This window comes from Halichondria panicea, chromosome 1, assembly GCF_963675165.1.
Source record: "Halichondria panicea chromosome 1, odHalPani1.1, whole genome shotgun sequence".
NCBI lineage: Eukaryota > Metazoa > Porifera > Demospongiae > Suberitida > Halichondriidae > Halichondria > Halichondria panicea.
The window spans coordinates 933,949-952,931 of NC_087377.1; the positions used below are offsets into that span (position 1 = coordinate 933,949).

Consider the following 18,983-nt stretch of genomic DNA (forward strand, 5'->3'; position numbering starts at 1 on the left):
TGACCCTACTACACACAAAACAACACTTATAAACACACGGAAAAATAAATATTAAAATTCAGCTAAAAGGAACTGCTCCAAATTGATCTACAGTTGTCATTGTCGTCGTAATCTTTGAACTCTCTCTAAGGGGGGGGGTGCTCCAAACAAATCTCGTCTTGCATTGTCAGCAGTATTATGAGTGGGCGGGGTAGAGGAACGTCCGTCAAAAATGAAGTGCTACCAAAGTCATCCGTAGGAAATGGACTGCCAGTCTGTGAGGTGTGTGTGTGTGTGTGTGTGTGTGTGTGTGTGTGTGTGTGTGAGGGGTGGGAGGTTCAATAAGCAGTATATAGAGTGGAGTGTGTCTATTGTAGTCACCCTCTATAATACAGCCAGGTTTGATAAGGGACCCAGAGTCAGCCTCTGCTGTATAATCAATAAGCCAGATTAATGGGCCCCAAAGTCTCCATAGCATGTGTTTGGACCTGTGTTAGCAGGCCACCCTCTATAATACAGCCAGGTTAATGGGCCTCAAAGTCTCCATAGCATGTGTTTGGACCTGTGTTAGCAGACCACCCTCTATAATACAGAGCCACTGTTGGTCTACCCACCACTATACATACACAGGGTATACTAATAGTAAGGTACTCACAAAGACATTAGTGACATGGTTGGTGGTTCCTGTGATCCTGGACACCACCTCACACACTTGCCAGATACTGGGACGCAGCTCAGGGTCAGAGGTCAACAGATAGCCTACAAAGGGGACAATGATATACGTATCATTATAATAATAGAGCAATACACTTGAGGCTGGCAGAATATCATAGCACCTGTAGCTAGTGTGTGTTCTCAAAGTTAGCTCTGAAAACAGGTTCATTTCACAAAGAAAAAACTCACTATCAATAGTCTTTATAATTAAAGGCTTAAAGTTAACATAATCATGTGTAAACCTGGCTACATTTCACTAGGGTGTGTGTGTGTGTGTGGTCTCACCTCTCAAGTTGTGCATGTCTTGTGTGTAGGGAGAGTCTTCAGGAATGCTGTACTGAGCACTGCTAGAGGGTTGTCACTAAATGGGGGAGAATACACGTGCCATTAGAGCAACATACTTAAGCTGGCAGAATAAGATAGTCTTTAGGGAAATTTATACATATACCCAGTGATGCTAGTTACATTTACTAGTGTGTGTGTGTGTGTGTGTGTGTGTGTGTGTGTGCGTGCGTGTGTGTGTGTGTGTGTGTGTGTGTGTGTGTGTGTGTGTGTGTGTGTGTGTGTGCGTGGTCTCACCTCTCAGGTCTTGTGTGTAAGGAGAGTCTTCAGGAATGCTGTACTGAGCACTGACTATGGCTAGAGGGTTGTCACCAAATGGAGTATCCATGAAGAACAGCTTGAACAGTAGTACGCCCAGTGCCTGTGTGTGGGCGGGTGTGTGTTGTGTGAGGGTGTGATATTATTAGATTCGTCTCATTGAAATGAGTATCACAAGTAAACGTGTTTATACTTAACATGTTCAGTAAACGTGATCATCCCCACATTTCACAGTACTATTACACAAACGCTGACATTCACAAAATGGAAACCTTATTACAGAAAACACAAGTCAACCACTTAGTACAGTGTACACAGTGGGACCACACATAAAGAGGAAATTTCGCCCCTTTCAGCCTTGTTTCTCAGTAAACATAATCATTGCTCAGATCCTCCCCCTTTTCAGAGAGGTGTCACATTCCACCCCTTTCACAGTAAACAAAGCAGAATGTCATTGAAAGGTCATAATTAGTGAAAGGTCACCTCCAATAGTACTGCCTGTCCATCCATACATGCATGGATAAATAATTACACCATACTGTAGTGTAAAATACCACCACAAATGAAATCTCTGAGCCCATGCCAACTCAGCTAGGTATGGTTGCTCAATATTGACCTCCCTCCACCAATAAGGTCTAACACATGGGCAAGCAATACTATCGGGAAATATGAACAAAACAATGAACCTCGTGATTATTATCAGTAGCCTACAACAGGTGCCGTCTCTACAAAGCATCTCCCCTCACCTCCATCCTTTCATGCATTCATCCATTCTTATCCTATAGCACAGCCACTGGACTGGCACATACTGGCAGCAGATCACATTCACGCTGAGTAGGTAATGGCATATGCTAGGCCTCATCATAGATAGTGGTATGGCCTCATCAACCTCATCTTCAGTGCGGCCTGAGATCGAGGCTAAAAGATCCCCTTCCTCCCACGTTTGTGACTTGTTGCAGTTCACCCACGTAGCGTGTCGTGCACAGAGTCATGGAGTATGTTCTCAATCTGAATCAAAATCAGTGGAAATAATTATAATCATGTGAGCTTAAATGCTTTGTAATTTTGAATAACCGTGATTTCAATGGATTGTACAGGCCTTGAAATACAAAAATACGCTCGCAAAAATAGCATTAATCATCATTTATTTCTAGCTCTACGGTATCATCAACTATTGGATAGAGCTATTGGATGACACTTTATACTCTAAAATAGGATGCTTTGTACAATAAATTATGTTACTAGTGAAATGCTTCCTCACAACACACATCCACACACACACACACACACACACACACACACACACACACACACACACACACACACACACACACACACACACACACACACACATCCACACACACACACACACACACACACACACACACACACATCCACACACACACACACACACACACACACACACACACACACACACACACACACACACACACACAGCCACTCTTAATGACCTCATCTGAAGAAAGGTCAACTGATATAAAGACCAGGTCCTAAATGAACAGTTTGTGTACAGTCAAAATATTGCTCCCCTAATGTGTATGTTATAAGAGATTCCACTGTACTGACCTTGAGGTCACGATGTATGGGGGGTTTTGTCCGATGGTGTAGCCTAGCAACGACAGAGAATGTTGTCTCAGTCGAGTGATCGCTGAGTCAGTAACTCCATCACCACGCTACCTAATTAAACAGGAACAAATAATATTGAAAGTGAAATGCTTTGAGGGAGTACAATGATCTATTGATGACACAATGTGGGCACTCCAGCAGTGATATCCACCATCAAGGAAAATGGCTGACAATACTTATATAGGACAGCTAGTACATTGTGCAAAAGAGCCGACTTGGCGTTTATTAATTTGGCAACAGCTTGTATCCTAAACAGGTTATGAGAAGTCTTACCCAGGCAAGGCTATATGCAAGGCCAGGTCTAATCCCCCAGTCAGTGTGAGGACAACACTTCAAGAGTCAAATTAGAGTCAAATTCCCCGTACCTCCCGTGGGGGGGGGGCAACACATTGAGAGGCATTATCACCTGATCATGATTATACAGTATAGGTAGTTGTCACCTGAGCTGAAACGGTACTTGCTGACACAGCAGATCGACACTGCCAGTGACACCAGAGTCACGTTGAGGTGTCCTGTACCTGGGGGATAGCAAACACAGAGGTCAAAGTGCACAGAATTGCAGGAAAGTTTGTAGCCATTTCAGCTTGTTGAGATTCAGTAGCAGTAAGCTGTGCAAATTAATGATAGGCTTTCCAATAACTAAAGGATTGCATGGACAATCTCAACTATATATAAAAGTCCTACTGAAAATTAATAAGCCATCAATAATTATTGTCTAGTAATATTAAAGGTAGCGCTCACCTTTCCCCTGAGTCAGAGTGTTGGTCCATTGTGTCCAGTGCACCGTGCTAGCTAGTAGGACCACTCCAATGGATGTGCTCTCAGAGCATTAGAACTGATGAAGCACATGGCCAGTGGGTAAAGATCGTCAAACCATTAGACAAAATAATATGTTTCATTTTGTAGATTTGATATCCTTTGGACCTTTACCAGACACGCTCACACACAAGATGGAGACAGCTGGTGAGGAAAAGCATTCACTTGTCCTTCGCTCTAGGAGCTTCCACAAGGCTGGATATCTGGTGGATACTCACCCAAAAGACCAGTAGCAATGGATCACAAGGCAAACAGCATTGCAGCGAGTACAAGTGAGTGGCTAGTCATGATCAAAAGTGTACCACCTAGTATAGTGTATAGGCTGCTTTAGATGACTGGCATTCAATATCTGCTAATAGATATCATTACTAGTGATCAAACTATACAGCCTCTGTGACAAATGCATCCATTGCTGCACATTTGTTGACCCGTTACTTCATTGCGTACAGTGCTAGTGATGGAGAGCACGAGAGGGGCGGAGTCAGTGACACATTTCTATGACAACATATGATGGAGGAGTTACAAGGTGACACTGTGGAGTTTGCGTACAACCCATTGGACGTCTTGCACTGCAGATAAAGGAACACAATTAAGAAATAGTGAGTACTGCCGCGTGCAGAGTGTGACTCTTTCCCCCACCAAAACTGTGATCTGAGCATGTCATGTGATAGGCCTTGTCTAGAGCTACAGAATGCATCTCTTAGTTTTGATATTGATTGCCTTTAGTGAAGTTATGACCTCCTGAAAGTTGCTTAAATTATACATTTTATGGGGAAAGCGTTGTGTTGCAAATTGCAGCTCAAGTTGATTTGAGATAATAATTTTTATGGTGGAATTATCTACTAGTGATTGAGTGGTCTAATTGTTTTCTCACTTGTTAGATTTGTGAGGGTCAGTTGTTCACTCTGTTGGATGCTAATGATGATCGACCCATTGGGCGTCAATACAATCGACCTAAGGAACAGTGAGTACTGCCGCGTGCAGAGTGTGACTCTTTCCCTTACCAAACATTTTGTAGTTTGTGCTTTTTGCGCTGTACTCTCCCCTTGCATGTGTGACTGTGTTTTGTAGTTTGTGTGCTTTTTGCGCTGTACTCCCCCCTAGCATGTGTGACTGTGTTTTGTAGTTTGTACTTTTTGCGCTGTACTCCCCCCTTGCATGTGTGACTGTGTTTTGTAGTTTGTGCTTTTTGCGCTGTACTCCCCCCTTGCATGTGTGACGGTGTTTAGTCACTAGCAATAGTTTTACGTTCCCATGAGTGGGTTCAATTCACTAGCAATAGTTTTACGTTCCCGTGAGTGGGTTCAATTCACTAGCAATAGTTTTACGTTCCCGTGAGTGGGTTCAATTCACTAGCAATAGTTTTGCGTTCCCGTGAGTGGGTTCAATTCACTAGCAATAGTTTTAAGATCCCATGAGTGGGTTCAATTCACTAGCAATAGTTTTACGTTCCCATGAGTGGGTTCAATAATTCACAACAGCTGCATTGTACCTCACTCCTTGTTTTGGGTTTTTTATGTGAGTGCGCTGAATGCGCCAGGGAAAGCTTAGGTTTTCTGAACGCTTAGAAACAGACCTTTCAAATGGTACCATCAAAGTTCATGAAAGATAACATTATTTGCCAATTTAGTCCCAGGGTTTCATACAGGATTTTTTGCTAGGGGGGGAAACCTGCCGACCAAAGGTCGGCAGGTTTCGGTCGGCACAACGTAGGGGGATCCGGGGGCATCCTCCCCTGGGAAAATTTGAAAAAACGGTGCTTTGTGGTGCATTCTGGTAGATTTTAGTGGGCTGGTGTTTACTACTCTCACCTGTAAAAACCACTTTACACCTAACTAATGATTTTATTACATCATAAGTTGGGGAATTGTCAGGGGGGGGAAACTTTGTCTAGGGGGGGGAAATCCCGGGGTTCCCCTACCTCTGTATGAAACCCTGAGTCCCCATGGTCCGAGGTCAAAAAATAACAAATTAAGGGCCCGGATGAAATATTGGATTGAAACACGTCATTTGAAATGTATTTTTCTAAGCTTTCGAAATAATTATATAAAATGTTTGCCATTGAATCAACTGTTATGGCTGTTGTAAGACCCCCACCCCTCGTGAATCTTTCAGCTGTTGAAAGACACCCCCCTTCCGTTGAATTCGTGAATCTTTTAGCTGCCATAACTTAAATTCTGTGGATCGAAAGTCGAAAATTTTTTGAATGCTTAGAAACACCTTTCAAATGGTATATGATAGTTGTATGTTTTTTATGCGTAGTACTCCCCCCTTCTTGTGTGACAGTGTTTTAAGTGGAATAGTTATTGTTTTTTATGTGCTGTACTCCCCCTTGTGTTGTATTTTTATGCGAGTGGGCTGAATGCGCTAGCGAACGTCTTAGGCTCTCTCTCGCGAGTTGGCTGAATGCGCCACGAAAATGACCCGCTATACGATAGTTGGAATAGTTAGTGTTTTTTATGCACTGTACTCCCCCCTTGCATGTGTGACGGTGTTTTGGGTTAGTTAGTGTTCACTTCTCTATAATTACATACATGCATTAATTTGGGTGACAATTTGTGGGACATTATGATCATTGACGTGTGCAATAAATGATGTATATATACTGTGTGTGTGTGCAGGACTGAACACCAGCCCCCAGCATGTATCATGAGGGACGCTGTACAGAGATGTTAGGGCAAGTTCCTTTAATTAGATCCAGATATTGTAATTATTTCCTTCTTCCAGGTTGTTGGTCGCTAAATGTGCTTATAGTTGCCATGGAGATGGAGATGGTAATTGACTGAAGTCATGTACCTACCTCTCGATAGAAGGAAACAAGGATTTGTCAATAATTATAGTACTGTGATAAATAAATGTTTTGTCAACTTCGATTCTCTAAGATCATAATTATTCATAACTATAATTATACTATTGTTCTTGTTCTTACAAAACTTTAAATTATGTTACGTTGTTTCATATTAATTATATATCGAGTACAGCAGCCATTTAGTGTTAGGTAGTGCCAGACCATCAAACCATCACCTTGTCCATCCATATAATTTATACACAACCATCAACCTACACAGAGAGCATGAGAGACTTGTCACACAACATAGCTAGCTACTTATCTGTGTGTATGTGGCTCCTCCACAACCGTCAACCTACACAGAGAGCATGAGAGACATGCCACACGACATAGCTAGCTACTCATCTGTGTGTATGCTGTTACAGTGGCTCCTCCACACAATCAACCTACACAGAGAGCATGAGAGATACTGTACACAATGGAACTACTTATTTTTTGCTGTGAAGAGACATCGACCTACACACCATAGAAGCCAGCCATACTTATCTTTATTGTCTTCATAGCTGCACACAAAACAATCAAGAGACACTATAAATGATAGTAGTGGGCGTTGAGATCTGAGCCCCTCCCCCACATCTCCAGTCAAGCCCCGACCCCTTCAGTACCTGCAATACATTATACAGTGATGAGGTTAGTAATCCTCCCTGGGTCCCAGAGCAGCATGGCTTGTCTGTACCTGGAGGAGAGAGGAGACAAAAGCAGTGAGAGAATGGAATACTAGCTATAGTACAGTATAGCTAGTAGGAGGAGCTGTGTGTGTGTGCATTGTGGCTGCAAGAGAACAAGCAAATGCATGGTTACATTGAGAGCAGCAGTTTAAACAAAACCATCCACTCCACACAATACAATACCAGCCAATCACCACCACAGCTGACAACCATCAGCCTAGTATTATCAATACACACACAATACATAATTATAACACCAGACAACAAAATTACACCCATAGCTGTTTGTGCTGTGCAGAGAAGAGATGAGAAATTCCCACAACAACAAATCAATTCAACAGCGAACACCACCAATTAATTCAGATCATTATTATCATCTTAATACCAGACCTTGAATGAATGCACTCCTGACCAGACAAATCATTATAATCAAATCACACATCATCACCAAACCAGACTGTGCAACAAAATTTCCCAACCCCACAACAACCACACACATAAATGAAAGGTGTCAATTTGGCATGCAAACGCGTGTCAAACTGCTTTCCCAAAAATTAACACACTAACACGGGTGTCAAATTAATATATGTCATTTTTACTGTGTCAAAACTGAAACATGCTGTAACTTTTGGTGTGTCGAACAGAGGTATGTCATTTTAAAACGTCACGGTTACAAGAATATGACCATATAAATAAAAATACACAAAAGAAACGCCGGAATTATACATAAATATCAAGTAAAACTGAATATAACATAATCATAATTGATACAGTCGGTAACTAACTCGGTAATAACTTGGTAACAGTAAATGTACAGTTGGGGTAACTAATGTTGATCTAGCAAGTTTATGAATGATGAGTATACCTCACTGTTTTTTTTACAGATGTCTCTTTCACACCCATCAACACTTCCTGTATGAAGAGAAGGAGACCAGAGGCAGGTGATGGCTTGGGGTAACTGACATAGAAGGCGTAGTATGTTGCAAACAAGCTGATAACCGAGTCAATGACACTGTCGCCCAATACTTCAAAGAGAACCTTTCCTTCACCAAGGATGAACGCTTGCATGCCATTCATGCTCTTGTCAGCAAAAATTGCAAGCCTTGGCTCTGGAAAGGTCTTTTCAGCTGTCACTTCCTCAATATCAGTCCCGACCTGCAACAAATAAGAGTTAAATTCTGAACGCTTAGAAACAGACCTTTCAAATGGTACCATCAAAGTTCATGAAAGATAACATTATTTGCCAATTTAGTCCCAGGGTTTCATACAGGATTTTTTGCTAGGGGGGGAAACCTGCCGACCAAAGGTCGGCAGGTTTCGGTCGGCACAACGTAGGGGGATCCGGGGGCATCCTCCCCTGGGAAAATTTGAAAAAACGGTGCTTTGTGGTGCATTCTGGTAGATTTTAGTGGGCTGGTGTTTACTACTCTCACCTGTAAAAACCACTTTACACCTAACTAATGATTTTATTACATCATAAGTTGGGGAATTGTCAGGGGGGGGAAACTTTGTCTAGGGGGGGGAAATCCCGGGGTTCCCCTACCTCTGTATGAAACCCTGAGTCCCCATGGTCCGAGGTCAAAAAATAACAAATTAAGGGCCCGGATGAAATATTGGATTGAAACACGTCATTTGAAATGTATTTTTCTAAGCTTTCGAAATAATTATATAAAATGTTTGCCATTGAATCAACTGTTATGGCTGTTGTAAGACCCCCACCCCTCGTGAATCTTTCAGCTGTTGAAAGACACCCCCCTTCCGTTGAATTCGTGAATCTTTTAGCTGCCATAACTTAAATTCTGTGGATCGAAAGTCGAAAATTTTTTGAATGCTTAGAAACACCTTTCAAATGGTATATGATAGTTGTATGTTTTTTATGCGTAGTACTCCCCCCTTCTTGTGTGACAGTGTTTTAAGTGGAATAGTTATTGTTTTTTATGTGCTGTACTCCCCCTTGTGTTGTATTTTTATGCGAGTGGGCTGAATGCGCTAGCGAACGTCTTAGGCTCTCTCTCGCGAGTTGGCTGAATGCGCCACGAAAATGACCCGCTATACGATAGTTGGAATAGTTAGTGTTTTTTATGCACTGTACTCCCCCCTTGCATGTGTGACGGTGTTTTGGGTTAGTTAGTGTTCACTTCTCTATAATTACATACATGCATTAATTTGGGTGACAATTTGTGGGACATTATGATCATTGACGTGTGCAATAAATGATGTATATATACTGTGTGTGTGTGCAGGACTGAACACCAGCCCCCAGCATGTATCATGAGGGACGCTGTACAGAGATGTTAGGGCAAGTTCCTTTAATTAGATCCAGATATTGTAATTATTTCCTTCTTCCAGGTTGTTGGTCGCTAAATGTGCTTATAGTTGCCATGGAGATGGAGATGGTAATTGACTGAAGTCATGTACCTACCTCTCGATAGAAGGAAACAAGGATTTGTCAATAATTATAGTACTGTGATAAATAAATGTTTTGTCAACTTCGATTCTCTAAGATCATAATTATTCATAACTATAATTATACTATTGTTCTTGTTCTTACAAAACTTTAAATTATGTTACGTTGTTTCATATTAATTATATATCGAGTACAGCAGCCATTTAGTGTTAGGTAGTGCCAGACCATCAAACCATCACCTTGTCCATCCATATAATTTATACACAACCATCAACCTACACAGAGAGCATGAGAGACTTGTCACACAACATAGCTAGCTACTTATCTGTGTGTATGTGGCTCCTCCACAACCGTCAACCTACACAGAGAGCATGAGAGACATGCCACACGACATAGCTAGCTACTCATCTGTGTGTATGCTGTTACAGTGGCTCCTCCACACAATCAACCTACACAGAGAGCATGAGAGATACTGTACACAATGGAACTACTTATTTTTTGCTGTGAAGAGACATCGACCTACACACCATAGAAGCCAGCCATACTTATCTTTATTGTCTTCATAGCTGCACACAAAACAATCAAGAGACACTATAAATGATAGTAGTGGGCGTTGAGATCTGAGCCCCTCCCCCACATCTCCAGTCAAGCCCCGACCCCTTCAGTACCTGCAATACATTATACAGTGATGAGGTTAGTAATCCTCCCTGGGTCCCAGAGCAGCATGGCTTGTCTGTACCTGGAGGAGAGAGGAGACAAAAGCAGTGAGAGAATGGAATACTAGCTATAGTACAGTATAGCTAGTAGGAGGAGCTGTGTGTGTGTGCATTGTGGCTGCAAGAGAACAAGCAAATGCATGGTTACATTGAGAGCAGCAGTTTAAACAAAACCATCCACTCCACACAATACAATACCAGCCAATCACCACCACAGCTGACAACCATCAGCCTAGTATTATCAATACACACACAATACATAATTATAACACCAGACAACAAAATTACACCCATAGCTGTTTGTGCTGTGCAGAGAAGAGATGAGAAATTCCCACAACAACAAATCAATTCAACAGCGAACACCACCAATTAATTCAGATCATTATTATCATCTTAATACCAGACCTTGAATGAATGCACTCCTGACCAGACAAATCATTATAATCAAATCACACATCATCACCAAACCAGACTGTGCAACAAAATTTCCCAACCCCACAACAACCACACACATAAATGAAAGGTGTCAATTTGGCATGCAAACGCGTGTCAAACTGCTTTCCCAAAAATTAACACACTAACACGGGTGTCAAATTAATATATGTCATTTTTACTGTGTCAAAACTGAAACATGCTGTAACTTTTGGTGTGTCGAACAGAGGTATGTCATTTTAAAACGTCACGGTTACAAGAATATGACCATATAAATAAAAATACACAAAAGAAACGCCAGAATTATACATAAATATTATACATAAATTATACATAAATATCAAGTAAAACTGAATATAACATAATCATAATTGATACAGTCGGTAACTAACTCGGTAATAACTTGGTAACAGTAAATGTACAGTTGGGGTAACTAATGTTGATCTAGCAAGTTTATGAATGATGAGTATACCTCACTGTTTTTTTTACAGATGTCTCTTTCACACCCATCAACACTTCCTGTATGAAGAGAAGGAGACCAGAGGCAGGTGATGGCTTGGGGTAACTGACATAGAAGGCGTAGTATGTTGCAAACAAGCTGATAACCGAGTCAATGACACTGTCGCCCAATACTTCAAAGAGAACCTTTCCTTCACCAAGGATGAACGCTTGCATGCCATTCATGCTCTTGTCAGCAAAAATTGCAAGCCTTGGCTCTGGAAAGGTCTTTTCAGCTGTCACTTCCTCAATATCAGTCCCGACCTGCAACAAATAAGAGTTAAATTTGAGGTGCATGCTTCCACAATAATGACGCATGAAAGGAATTACAGTGTTACTGCCTCCGTATATATAGCCGGTAATTTTCGGGAGACAAAATATTTGATTACCGGCTATAATTATGCGTATATATACGTTGTTGTTTTTACTTACTTGATACAAAGTAAAAGCAGCTGCAGCTTTAGAGGCTACTCCTGCGGGCCTGAGTTGTGTGTCAATGAACAGAAGTGCCTTGTAGCTCTGAGTTTCTTCAGAGTCAGTGGGCACTTCACCATCCATCTGCAGCAGAGTTGGAACAATCTTAGTCCAAGAATCTCTGATTCGAGAGATGGATTCCTCCCCACACATTAGCGTGAACTCCAACAGCACCTATAACATTTCAAGACTCAATAAATAACCAAGAAAACATTAGGTGTATAATTATGGTTAAATAAACAATTTAAAGAGCTAACGCACTTACCCATTGATTTCTTGTGAAGAAAGGATATGTCAAAAGAAGAATTGACATCTTGTCACCTGAATCTCCAATTCTCTTCCTTCTTTGTTGGTGCGTCTCCCTTATTAACTGTGTAATTGCTGCGTTGTTAGGCGCTTTCTTGGTGAATTGGTCGCACAACCGACCGTGGTTTCGATCGCATGCACATTCGTCCACACTGATAACGGAGTCTTGGCCAGGAGCGGCTTCAGCTGGCTTTGCTGCAATTATTTGCACTAAGTGCGCCTTTTCTGTCTTGAGAGGTTTGATTGCTGACGGTACTGACCTCTTTCTCCGATTTCAGAAGAACATAGTAACCTGTTGCTTCACTGTATGCTGCATGCATGTTGTATGATTAATTATAGCTATAAAAATTTGCAATTATGTATAATTATAATACATGCATGCATTGTTATTATTGTATAATGCTCACCCAATAGCATCCATCAATAATATTACAATCTTGTTTCGTAGCTGCTCAAAGCTATTACACAAAACCTTAGCCATTTCGTCGTACTGATTTCCTTTCGGATTCGGGCAAAGACCATAATAGAAGAGGGAAGCTTCTCGTATTAATGCTAGTTTGTCTTTTCCGTAAATTTGTTTCGCTATTATTGCTCTGTTTACTCTCTCACTGAATACTGGTGGAAGTGGGCACGGAGTTGGTAGGGTCTTCGTAGGTGCTGCCAGCACCAGTGGGCAAGGAGTTGGTAGGGTCTTCGTAGGTGCTGCCAGCACTTCGTACTCTTCTGTCCATGGCTTTTTAGCAGGTGGTTCAGCTGCTTCATCACTTCTTGCAGGCAGCATTGCTAGAGGATAGTTGGCCACAGCTTCGTCCTCAAAATCCCCCATGTTGTAATCCTCTATCAGATTATAGCTGGCACTCATTTGACGTATCGTACCACTCATGGAGCAATTTTCCTGTAGTTATAAAAGAACGTATATATTATGTCTCAAACTTAACACCACAGAATAAGGATATTTCGTGGCCAAAAAATTGCCGCTTTGTTAAAGAATTGCACACTTGTGCAATGTATGAAATAGAAGCCCCTGTAGTGTGCTATGGTGGTTAGCAACAATTGTAGTTGAACGCCCACATTTACCACAATGCTCAGCTCAGTAGAATGGGGTAGAATGAGAATTGCAGTTGAATACAGTACAATGGGTACAATAGAGCACGGTATAGAATGGGTAGCATATTCTAGAATTGCAGTACAATGGGTTAACTCTTTTAAGCACTCAACAATTAAAATTACCTGCTATAACTATGGTACTAAAGTAAAATGTGTAAATGATTCTAACCTTTTCAAGAAGAGATTTGAGTGCCATCCTCAATCCACTCTGCGGCAACATATGCTTAAATTCCTCAAAGTCATTGGGTAGTTAAAGCAGTGCAATGCCATCAATTAGGTTTTCTGTAAGTGCAAACAGATAATAATGTACTATAAAAGCTAAGAATATACCTAAGAAGACACTATAATAATTATTAGTCTACGAGTTGTACCTTTGAATGCAGAAACTACTGTTTCAGGAAAGCAGTTTTCCCTCAAGAGTCTCCCCACATCAGTTACAGACAACTTTTCCATCTCTTTCAAGGTTCTTTCAAGGTTTCTAAGTAACAAGTCTAGAGAATATTGCTCTAGGCTATATCTAGTGCGCATGCGCTCTAGATAAAACTACATAAAATATCGAAATTGGTAACTATTATATTATAAATACAAGCGCGCAAAGCAGTTAGCTCATCAGGTCTCTATAGATTATCTCTCCGTATTAATTATGGCTGACAACTGTGTAGTGACCTGTTGCATGTGTCTTTTTCAGTGCTATTCCCACAAGTCTCTGCTAAAGCACACTCTTGCTGTTCATCAAAATGATCCAAGATTTATGGTCAATTGTAGTGTATGTGGCAAGTCAGCAACAAAATGGGAGACTTTGAGGAAGCATTTACGAAAGCATGGTAAGTCAGCTAATGAGATCATACATAATAATAGATCTAGCATTAAAACTACTACTATTTAATACATCTATAGTTTTGAATATTACATCTATAGTTTTGAAGTACTTCAACCATTTTTTATAATTATATACAGATGTTCAGATCGACGCAAGTGATCCAATTACAAGTGACCCAGAATCTTGTACAACCACAAATGATGACGTTGACGACGATTCACTACCATTGGTTACATCGGCTCATCCGAAGTTTGACCGGGCCATGTTTCTTCTTCGCAGCACTAGCAGTTTAGCACTTAATTATTCAAGCATCGAACATCTATGCGAATCAACACAGACACTAATGGAGCAAACTGCAGGACAAATGCAGCAGAAAATGTTGTGTTGTCTTCAAGAAAAAGGCATCACTGTGGATGAGGTCGTGAAGAAGATTGTCACAGAATGTTGCAATGTTGATGAAATGTTTAGCGGTTTGTCTTCACGAGCGTTAAGAGAGAAATACTACAAACAGCATCTCAATTATGTGGTAATTAACGTATTATTTTGTTATCAGTACAATGTAGCATGAAGGTACATGCATTGTTTTATCATCTCATCATGTTAAATTACTGTATATGCATGCAATTACAAAATGTATGTTACTAGGAACCATCACCATCACTTCTCGACAAGAACTGGGACTGGGTGAATGACCACGGCAAGATGCATCTGAAGGAGGTTGAGGCTAAGGGGTACTACATTGATCTCTGGGAGAGCTTGAAGGTTTGTGCTATTTACCAACTCAATCACTGGTTTTATTTTTATAACTTAATTGTCAGAGTTTGCTATCAAATCCTGCTGTTAGAGAAGAGATCATTGGAAAAAGTCATGTCAGTACAGATGGTAGCATGCGCGATATCTGTGATGGGGACTTTGTTAAGAAACATCCAGTCTTTCGAGCACATCCAGATGGTTTACAGTTTTTACTGTATCATGATGACATTGAAGTTTGTAATCCTCTCGGAACCAGTGCTGGAGTTCACAAGTTTGGTGAGAATTGCATTACATGTTGGTTTATACCTTTTTATAATGACATGTAGGTGTGTTTTACTATATATATACATTGGGAAACATAAGACCAGTGTTTCGATCATCGCTCCAAGCTATTCAACTACTTGGAGTGGCTAAGTCATCGGACATGAATCAGAGTGCACGTGATATCCTCCTCAGAAACTTTGTTCAATGCATGAAATTGCTTTCAACAGTAAGTGTTGCTGGTAGTTTTCTTTTTTTTAATATTACTGTGACGTACCTATGATAATGGATATCTCGTGTGTATACATTTCAAATATGCTATTGCAGGATGAAGGATACAGGTTAGAGCTAGACTCAGGTGTGGTAGTACTTCATGGAGCTGTCGTCTGTCTCTGTGGTGACATACCTGCTAGTAATTTTCTTGGAGGGTTTAAAAAAGGTGTTGGGTTTGCGCTACGGAAATCAGGCAGTGTCTTTGTTCGAAGGAAGATTTAAAACATTATGATAATGTGAGTTAAAAAACCACTGGTGCTAATTGTATTAATTTTTAACTACTTATAGTTTCATGTTGGTGCGTATACCCTGAGAGACTCTCATAGTCACAACCATTACTGTCAGCTAGTGGAAAGTGATGTGAATGGATGTTTGGGGTACTCAACTACGTATGGAGTGAATAATGCGAGCATTCTTCTGGACATTCCATTCTTTGATGTCACCAAATGTCTTCCGTACGACATAATGCACACAATATTTGAAGGTAAAAATTCATTCAATAGCACACAAATATAATTATTATTGCTGCTTCTGTTCATTAGGTGTTGCTCCACGTCTCCTCAAAGAGCTTCTTGTTACTTTTATCAATATCAAGAAGTACTTCACCTTGTCAGAGCTCAACCAGTCTCTTGCATCCCACCATTACGGATATTCAGAGCTTGACACCAAACCAAACACAATTACTGGGTCGACAATGGAGTATCATATCAAACAGAAAGGTGAATGTTCATATCATTTTCCCCACTTTTGTACAATGCTTACTTTCATAATTAAAAAGCACATAAATCATCATTACACGCAGCTTCTCAGATGAAAGCACTGATCCGATTATTCCCGTTTATCATGGGGGGCTTTGTTCCAGAGGGCGATGAACACTGGGGTCTTCTCCTAACTCTGTGGGATATCTGCACAATGGTGACCGCATTTGTGGTTACAGAGGCAGATGCTTCTGATCTGGCATGGAAAGTAGAGTTGTTGCTAGAAACATATGTGCAACTCTATCCAAACTCGCCCTATGTTCCAAAGATGCATTATCTTCTGCATCTACCTGACGAACTATTAAGGTATTCTAAAATGTCTAAATTAATGCATAAAGTATATACTTTATTTCATTAGATTTGGTCCACCACGAAACACATGGTGTATGCGGTTTGAATCCAAGAATAAGGAGTTAAAAGGTTTCACCTCAAACTGCTTTAAGAATGTCCCATACAGTGTGAGTGTCCGACACCAGCAGAGGTATTGTCACCTTCTAGCAGTGCGTCCTGGACAAGAGATGTCAAATTTCTTGTACAAAGGAGATGAAGTATCCTCAGGTAAATTTCTATTGCTGTTTGTAAATACAGAATAATTATTACTTTGGAGCTAACTTTTCCTAGGAAAATCTGTCATTTTGGACAATGATCTGGTAGCACCGGTTACACAACTGTGTGGATTGGACCACCCTCAGCTGCCACTTGTTGCTTATCGGTTAGTTTCGTTAACTTTCACAACAAGCTTGTACCAGTGTATACATTTTTAATTGTTACGATGTCAGCAAACAAACCCACAGCATTCTGTTTAAAACAACAGTAACTACATGCAATCAAATCAACCACAGAAGGACCACCACCAGTAGTCCAGTAGTTTCCTTGCCCAAGGGACTAATACAATAAGGGCATAATAAACTAAAGGGACCCTGTGACTGTGAGTACCATTAACTAATCTAGCACAGAAGTAATCAACCAGAATGTGTGGGATGGTTCAACAACAGTAGACTCACAGAGACAACACCTCCTTGCTCTTGAAGACCTCGTCGACTCCAGTTGCAACAAGCCTGGCACGCAAGGCTTGCACAAGTGCTCAAGACTACTCTTCACTAATCCAGTCAAAAGCTACAGTTCCCTTGGCACACCTATAGTTTAGTTAAAGCCTGAACTTACCAATTCCATGTGCAGTAGGCACAGAGTTAAGATCCTAAAAAAGCTGTCATAACAGATTAGCATAAGCAGCAGTTGTCTAACTATATTATAGCTAGCTATTCTAATGATCCTAGCTATTAAACTAACTATTGGAACTGATAACGAGATCCCAATTATGGCAGGATCCTGTGCTGCTTTCCCTTTAGGCAGTTACTAACGGCAGAGTGCTCCCTCAATAGACTGGAGTGCCATGAGTAATCCATCTTTGCACCCCGAAGGCTGGTTCGACAATGGTTTCAAGAACAAGAAGATGCTGTCCTGCGACCCGACTGTTGAAGAACCTTCCACACACATTCTGATTGATTACTTCAGTGCTATGGACATCATCCCTCCTCCTCCCCCCCCCCCACCAAAGGGTTCAAGGCCATGCAGGTAATATACTCTTAGCCATGCGTATTTAAAACAGTACACAAAAAGCGTTGTCGACACGAGTTTAGCCGTGCATACATGCATTTAACGTGCGCTTTGCTGGCAAGTATGTATCTATTAAGCTGCATGCATGACCTACACACCTCACAGTCAAGAAGGGGCCACCACACTTAGACACACGGAATACCAGAACATAAACCTTCCACTCTCAACAAACAAAGCAACACCGATACACTCAAAGGCCAGAGAGTGAACAATCGAATGCAACAAGATACACACACACCACATGCAACAAGCTACACACAAGATGAACATGCAGACGTATAGTTTCAACTTACAAATGACTCCTGCAGCCTGCACTGCTTCCGATGATCCAGCTCTATCTTTCCATGGCTGGATATTCGCGATGGTTCTGCAACACAGTAAAAGGCCTGCGCTGTTTCTGCAACACAGCCTGGTGAAATGCTCGCGATGTTCTGCAACACAGTGGAAAGCTCGCGCTGTTTCTGCAACACACTGGATGGTTCGCGATGTTTTTGTATCACGGCTGCAAAAAAATCAAGTCAATAGCAATCAATAAAACATGACCAAATAGACAACTACAATGCTTCAAAAAAGGCTTCCTAGCGTAACATTCCTGCAAACATGCGAGCTACAAGCAAGCAAAGAAACTCACCTCTTCCAGCAACACACTTCGCTTCTTCTTCAACGAGCATGCTGACTATAAAAGGGGCGTGCCCTGGGCACTCGAGGCGGAAATGATTAAATATGGCCGCGTGCGGTAAACTCTCTGGCCTCTTTTGCTTCACTGCTCGCTTCATGCACGCATGGTTTTACTTTGATACGCCCCTTATACCTAGCCTCCTTCGCAGCCTCTCCTTTTTCTGTTCTTTGTCACAGAAGAGAAATATTGGAGGAACAAAGAAAGAAAGAAGGAAGCAACTAAGAAAAAGGAGAGCTGCCTTGCTAAGTCCCGTGATCCCCTACTGAAGTAGACAAATTTTAACGAGCGTGGGCGAGAGAAAACCTCAATAACTGTCCTCCCACACAGCACTTGGAGCGCATTTACCAGGAACATAATCTGTTATGAACAGTACAGTGCAGTACAGTGCAGTAGAGTCAGCCTTCGTGAGACCTTTAGTCAGTAGAGGAAGTATGAAAGACTAGAGTAGAGTAGAGTAGACTAGAGTAGAGTAGAGTAGACTAGAGTAGAGTAGAGTAGACTAGAGTAGAGTAGAGTAGACTATACTGCTGTAATAATTATATCTACTAATCAAGTGGGTCTGTTCTGAACTCAGGAAAAAAAACTGAGCTAAATTTAGATATTTAGTCTC

At 41.2% G+C, this 18,983-nt stretch overlaps 4 protein-coding genes and 1 long non-coding RNA gene across 9 annotated transcripts in view; 3 read left to right on the top strand and 2 right to left on the bottom strand.

Annotated features, from left to right (window-relative positions):
- LOC135332177 (uncharacterized) overlaps positions 1–3,809 on the bottom strand; it is a 28,568-nt gene extending 24,759 nt beyond the window's left edge. The window contains exons 1-2 of one of the 4 annotated variants that reach the window (XR_010393168.1): positions 3,682–3,809; positions 3,381–3,458 (exon numbers count right to left, since the gene is read on the bottom strand). The gene's annotated coding sequence lies outside the window, so the exon portion shown is untranslated. Of the gene's footprint in view, positions 1–3,213; positions 3,459–3,681 lie in introns of all 4 variants that reach the window. The other 3 variants (XR_010393166.1, XR_010393163.1, XM_064527540.1) reach the window with 3 other exon arrangements.
- On the top strand, positions 32–6,720 carry LOC135333392 (uncharacterized). Of its 2 annotated transcripts, none has more exons than XR_010393873.1 (5): positions 32–261; positions 2,752–4,028; positions 4,206–4,355; positions 4,638–4,720; positions 6,378–6,720. It is a non-coding gene; the product is annotated as an uncharacterized LOC135333392 (long non-coding RNA). The 2 variants fall into 2 exon arrangements; XR_010393864.1 differs by lacking the exon at positions 32–261 and having other exon boundaries at positions 3,659–3,798; positions 3,847–4,028.
- A 3,878-nt stretch (positions 6,721–10,598) lies between these two features.
- On the bottom strand, positions 10,599–18,126 carry LOC135331919 (uncharacterized). The gene is made up of 7 exons (XM_064527214.1): positions 17,988–18,126; positions 13,584–13,690; positions 13,382–13,494; positions 12,513–13,000; positions 12,065–12,415; positions 11,758–11,973; positions 10,599–11,589 (listed from the first exon to the last, which is right to left on the bottom strand). The coding sequence occupies exons 5-7, from the start codon at positions 12,110–12,112 to the stop codon at positions 11,281–11,283; spliced, it is 573 nt and encodes a 190-aa protein (XP_064383284.1). The 5' UTR covers positions 12,113–12,415; positions 12,513–13,000; positions 13,382–13,494; positions 13,584–13,690; positions 17,988–18,126; the 3' UTR covers positions 10,599–11,280.
- On the top strand, positions 11,416–15,541 carry LOC135331433 (uncharacterized). Its single transcript, XM_064526583.1, has 7 exons — positions 11,416–11,616; positions 13,901–14,036; positions 14,170–14,558; positions 14,678–14,794; positions 14,851–15,061; positions 15,112–15,275; positions 15,374–15,541. The coding sequence occupies exons 2-7, from the start codon at positions 13,964–13,966 to the stop codon at positions 15,539–15,541; spliced, it is 1,122 nt and encodes a 373-aa protein (XP_064382653.1). The 5' UTR covers positions 11,416–11,616; positions 13,901–13,963.
- LOC135331689 (uncharacterized) lies at positions 15,599–17,990 on the top strand. The gene is made up of 5 exons (XM_064526929.1): positions 15,599–15,803; positions 15,862–16,038; positions 16,122–16,383; positions 16,436–16,635; positions 16,699–17,990. The coding sequence occupies exons 1-5, from the start codon at positions 15,785–15,787 to the stop codon at positions 16,839–16,841; spliced, it is 801 nt and encodes a 266-aa protein (XP_064382999.1). The 5' UTR covers positions 15,599–15,784; the 3' UTR covers positions 16,842–17,990.
- Positions 18,127–18,983: the final 857 nt, after the last annotated feature.

What these genes read in the sequence shown, in the direction of transcription:
- LOC135331919 (XM_064527214.1), bottom strand. Translation starts at nt 12,112, where the DNA reads ATGTCAATTCTTCTTTTGACATATCCTTTCTTCACAAGAAATCAATGG. An exon ending in TCTTCACAAGAAATCAATGG is followed by an intron (nt 11,974 to 12,064) that starts GTAAGTGCGTTA and finishes GAAATGTTATAG; the next exon opens with GTGCTGTTGGAGTTCACGCT. An exon ending in CTGCTTTTACTTTGTATCAA is followed by an intron (nt 11,590 to 11,757) that starts GTAAGTAAAAAC and finishes TATTTGTTGCAG; the next exon opens with GTCGGGACTGATATTGAGGA.
- LOC135331433 (XM_064526583.1), top strand. Translation starts at nt 13,964, where the DNA reads ATGGTCAATTGTAGTGTATGTGGCAAGTCAGCAACAAAATGGGAGACT. An exon ending in GAAGCATTTACGAAAGCATG is followed by an intron (nt 14,037 to 14,169) that starts GTAAGTCAGCTA and finishes AATTATATACAG; the next exon opens with ATGTTCAGATCGACGCAAGT. An exon ending in TGCTGGAGTTCACAAGTTTG is followed by an intron (nt 15,062 to 15,111) that starts GTGAGAATTGCA and finishes AATGACATGTAG; the next exon opens with GTGTGTTTTACTATATATAT.
- LOC135331689 (XM_064526929.1), top strand. An exon ending in GTATCATATCAAACAGAAAG is followed by an intron (nt 16,039 to 16,121) that starts GTGAATGTTCAT and finishes CATTACACGCAG; the next exon opens with CTTCTCAGATGAAAGCACTG. An exon ending in AGGAGATGAAGTATCCTCAG is followed by an intron (nt 16,636 to 16,698) that starts GTAAATTTCTAT and finishes AACTTTTCCTAG; the next exon opens with GAAAATCTGTCATTTTGGAC.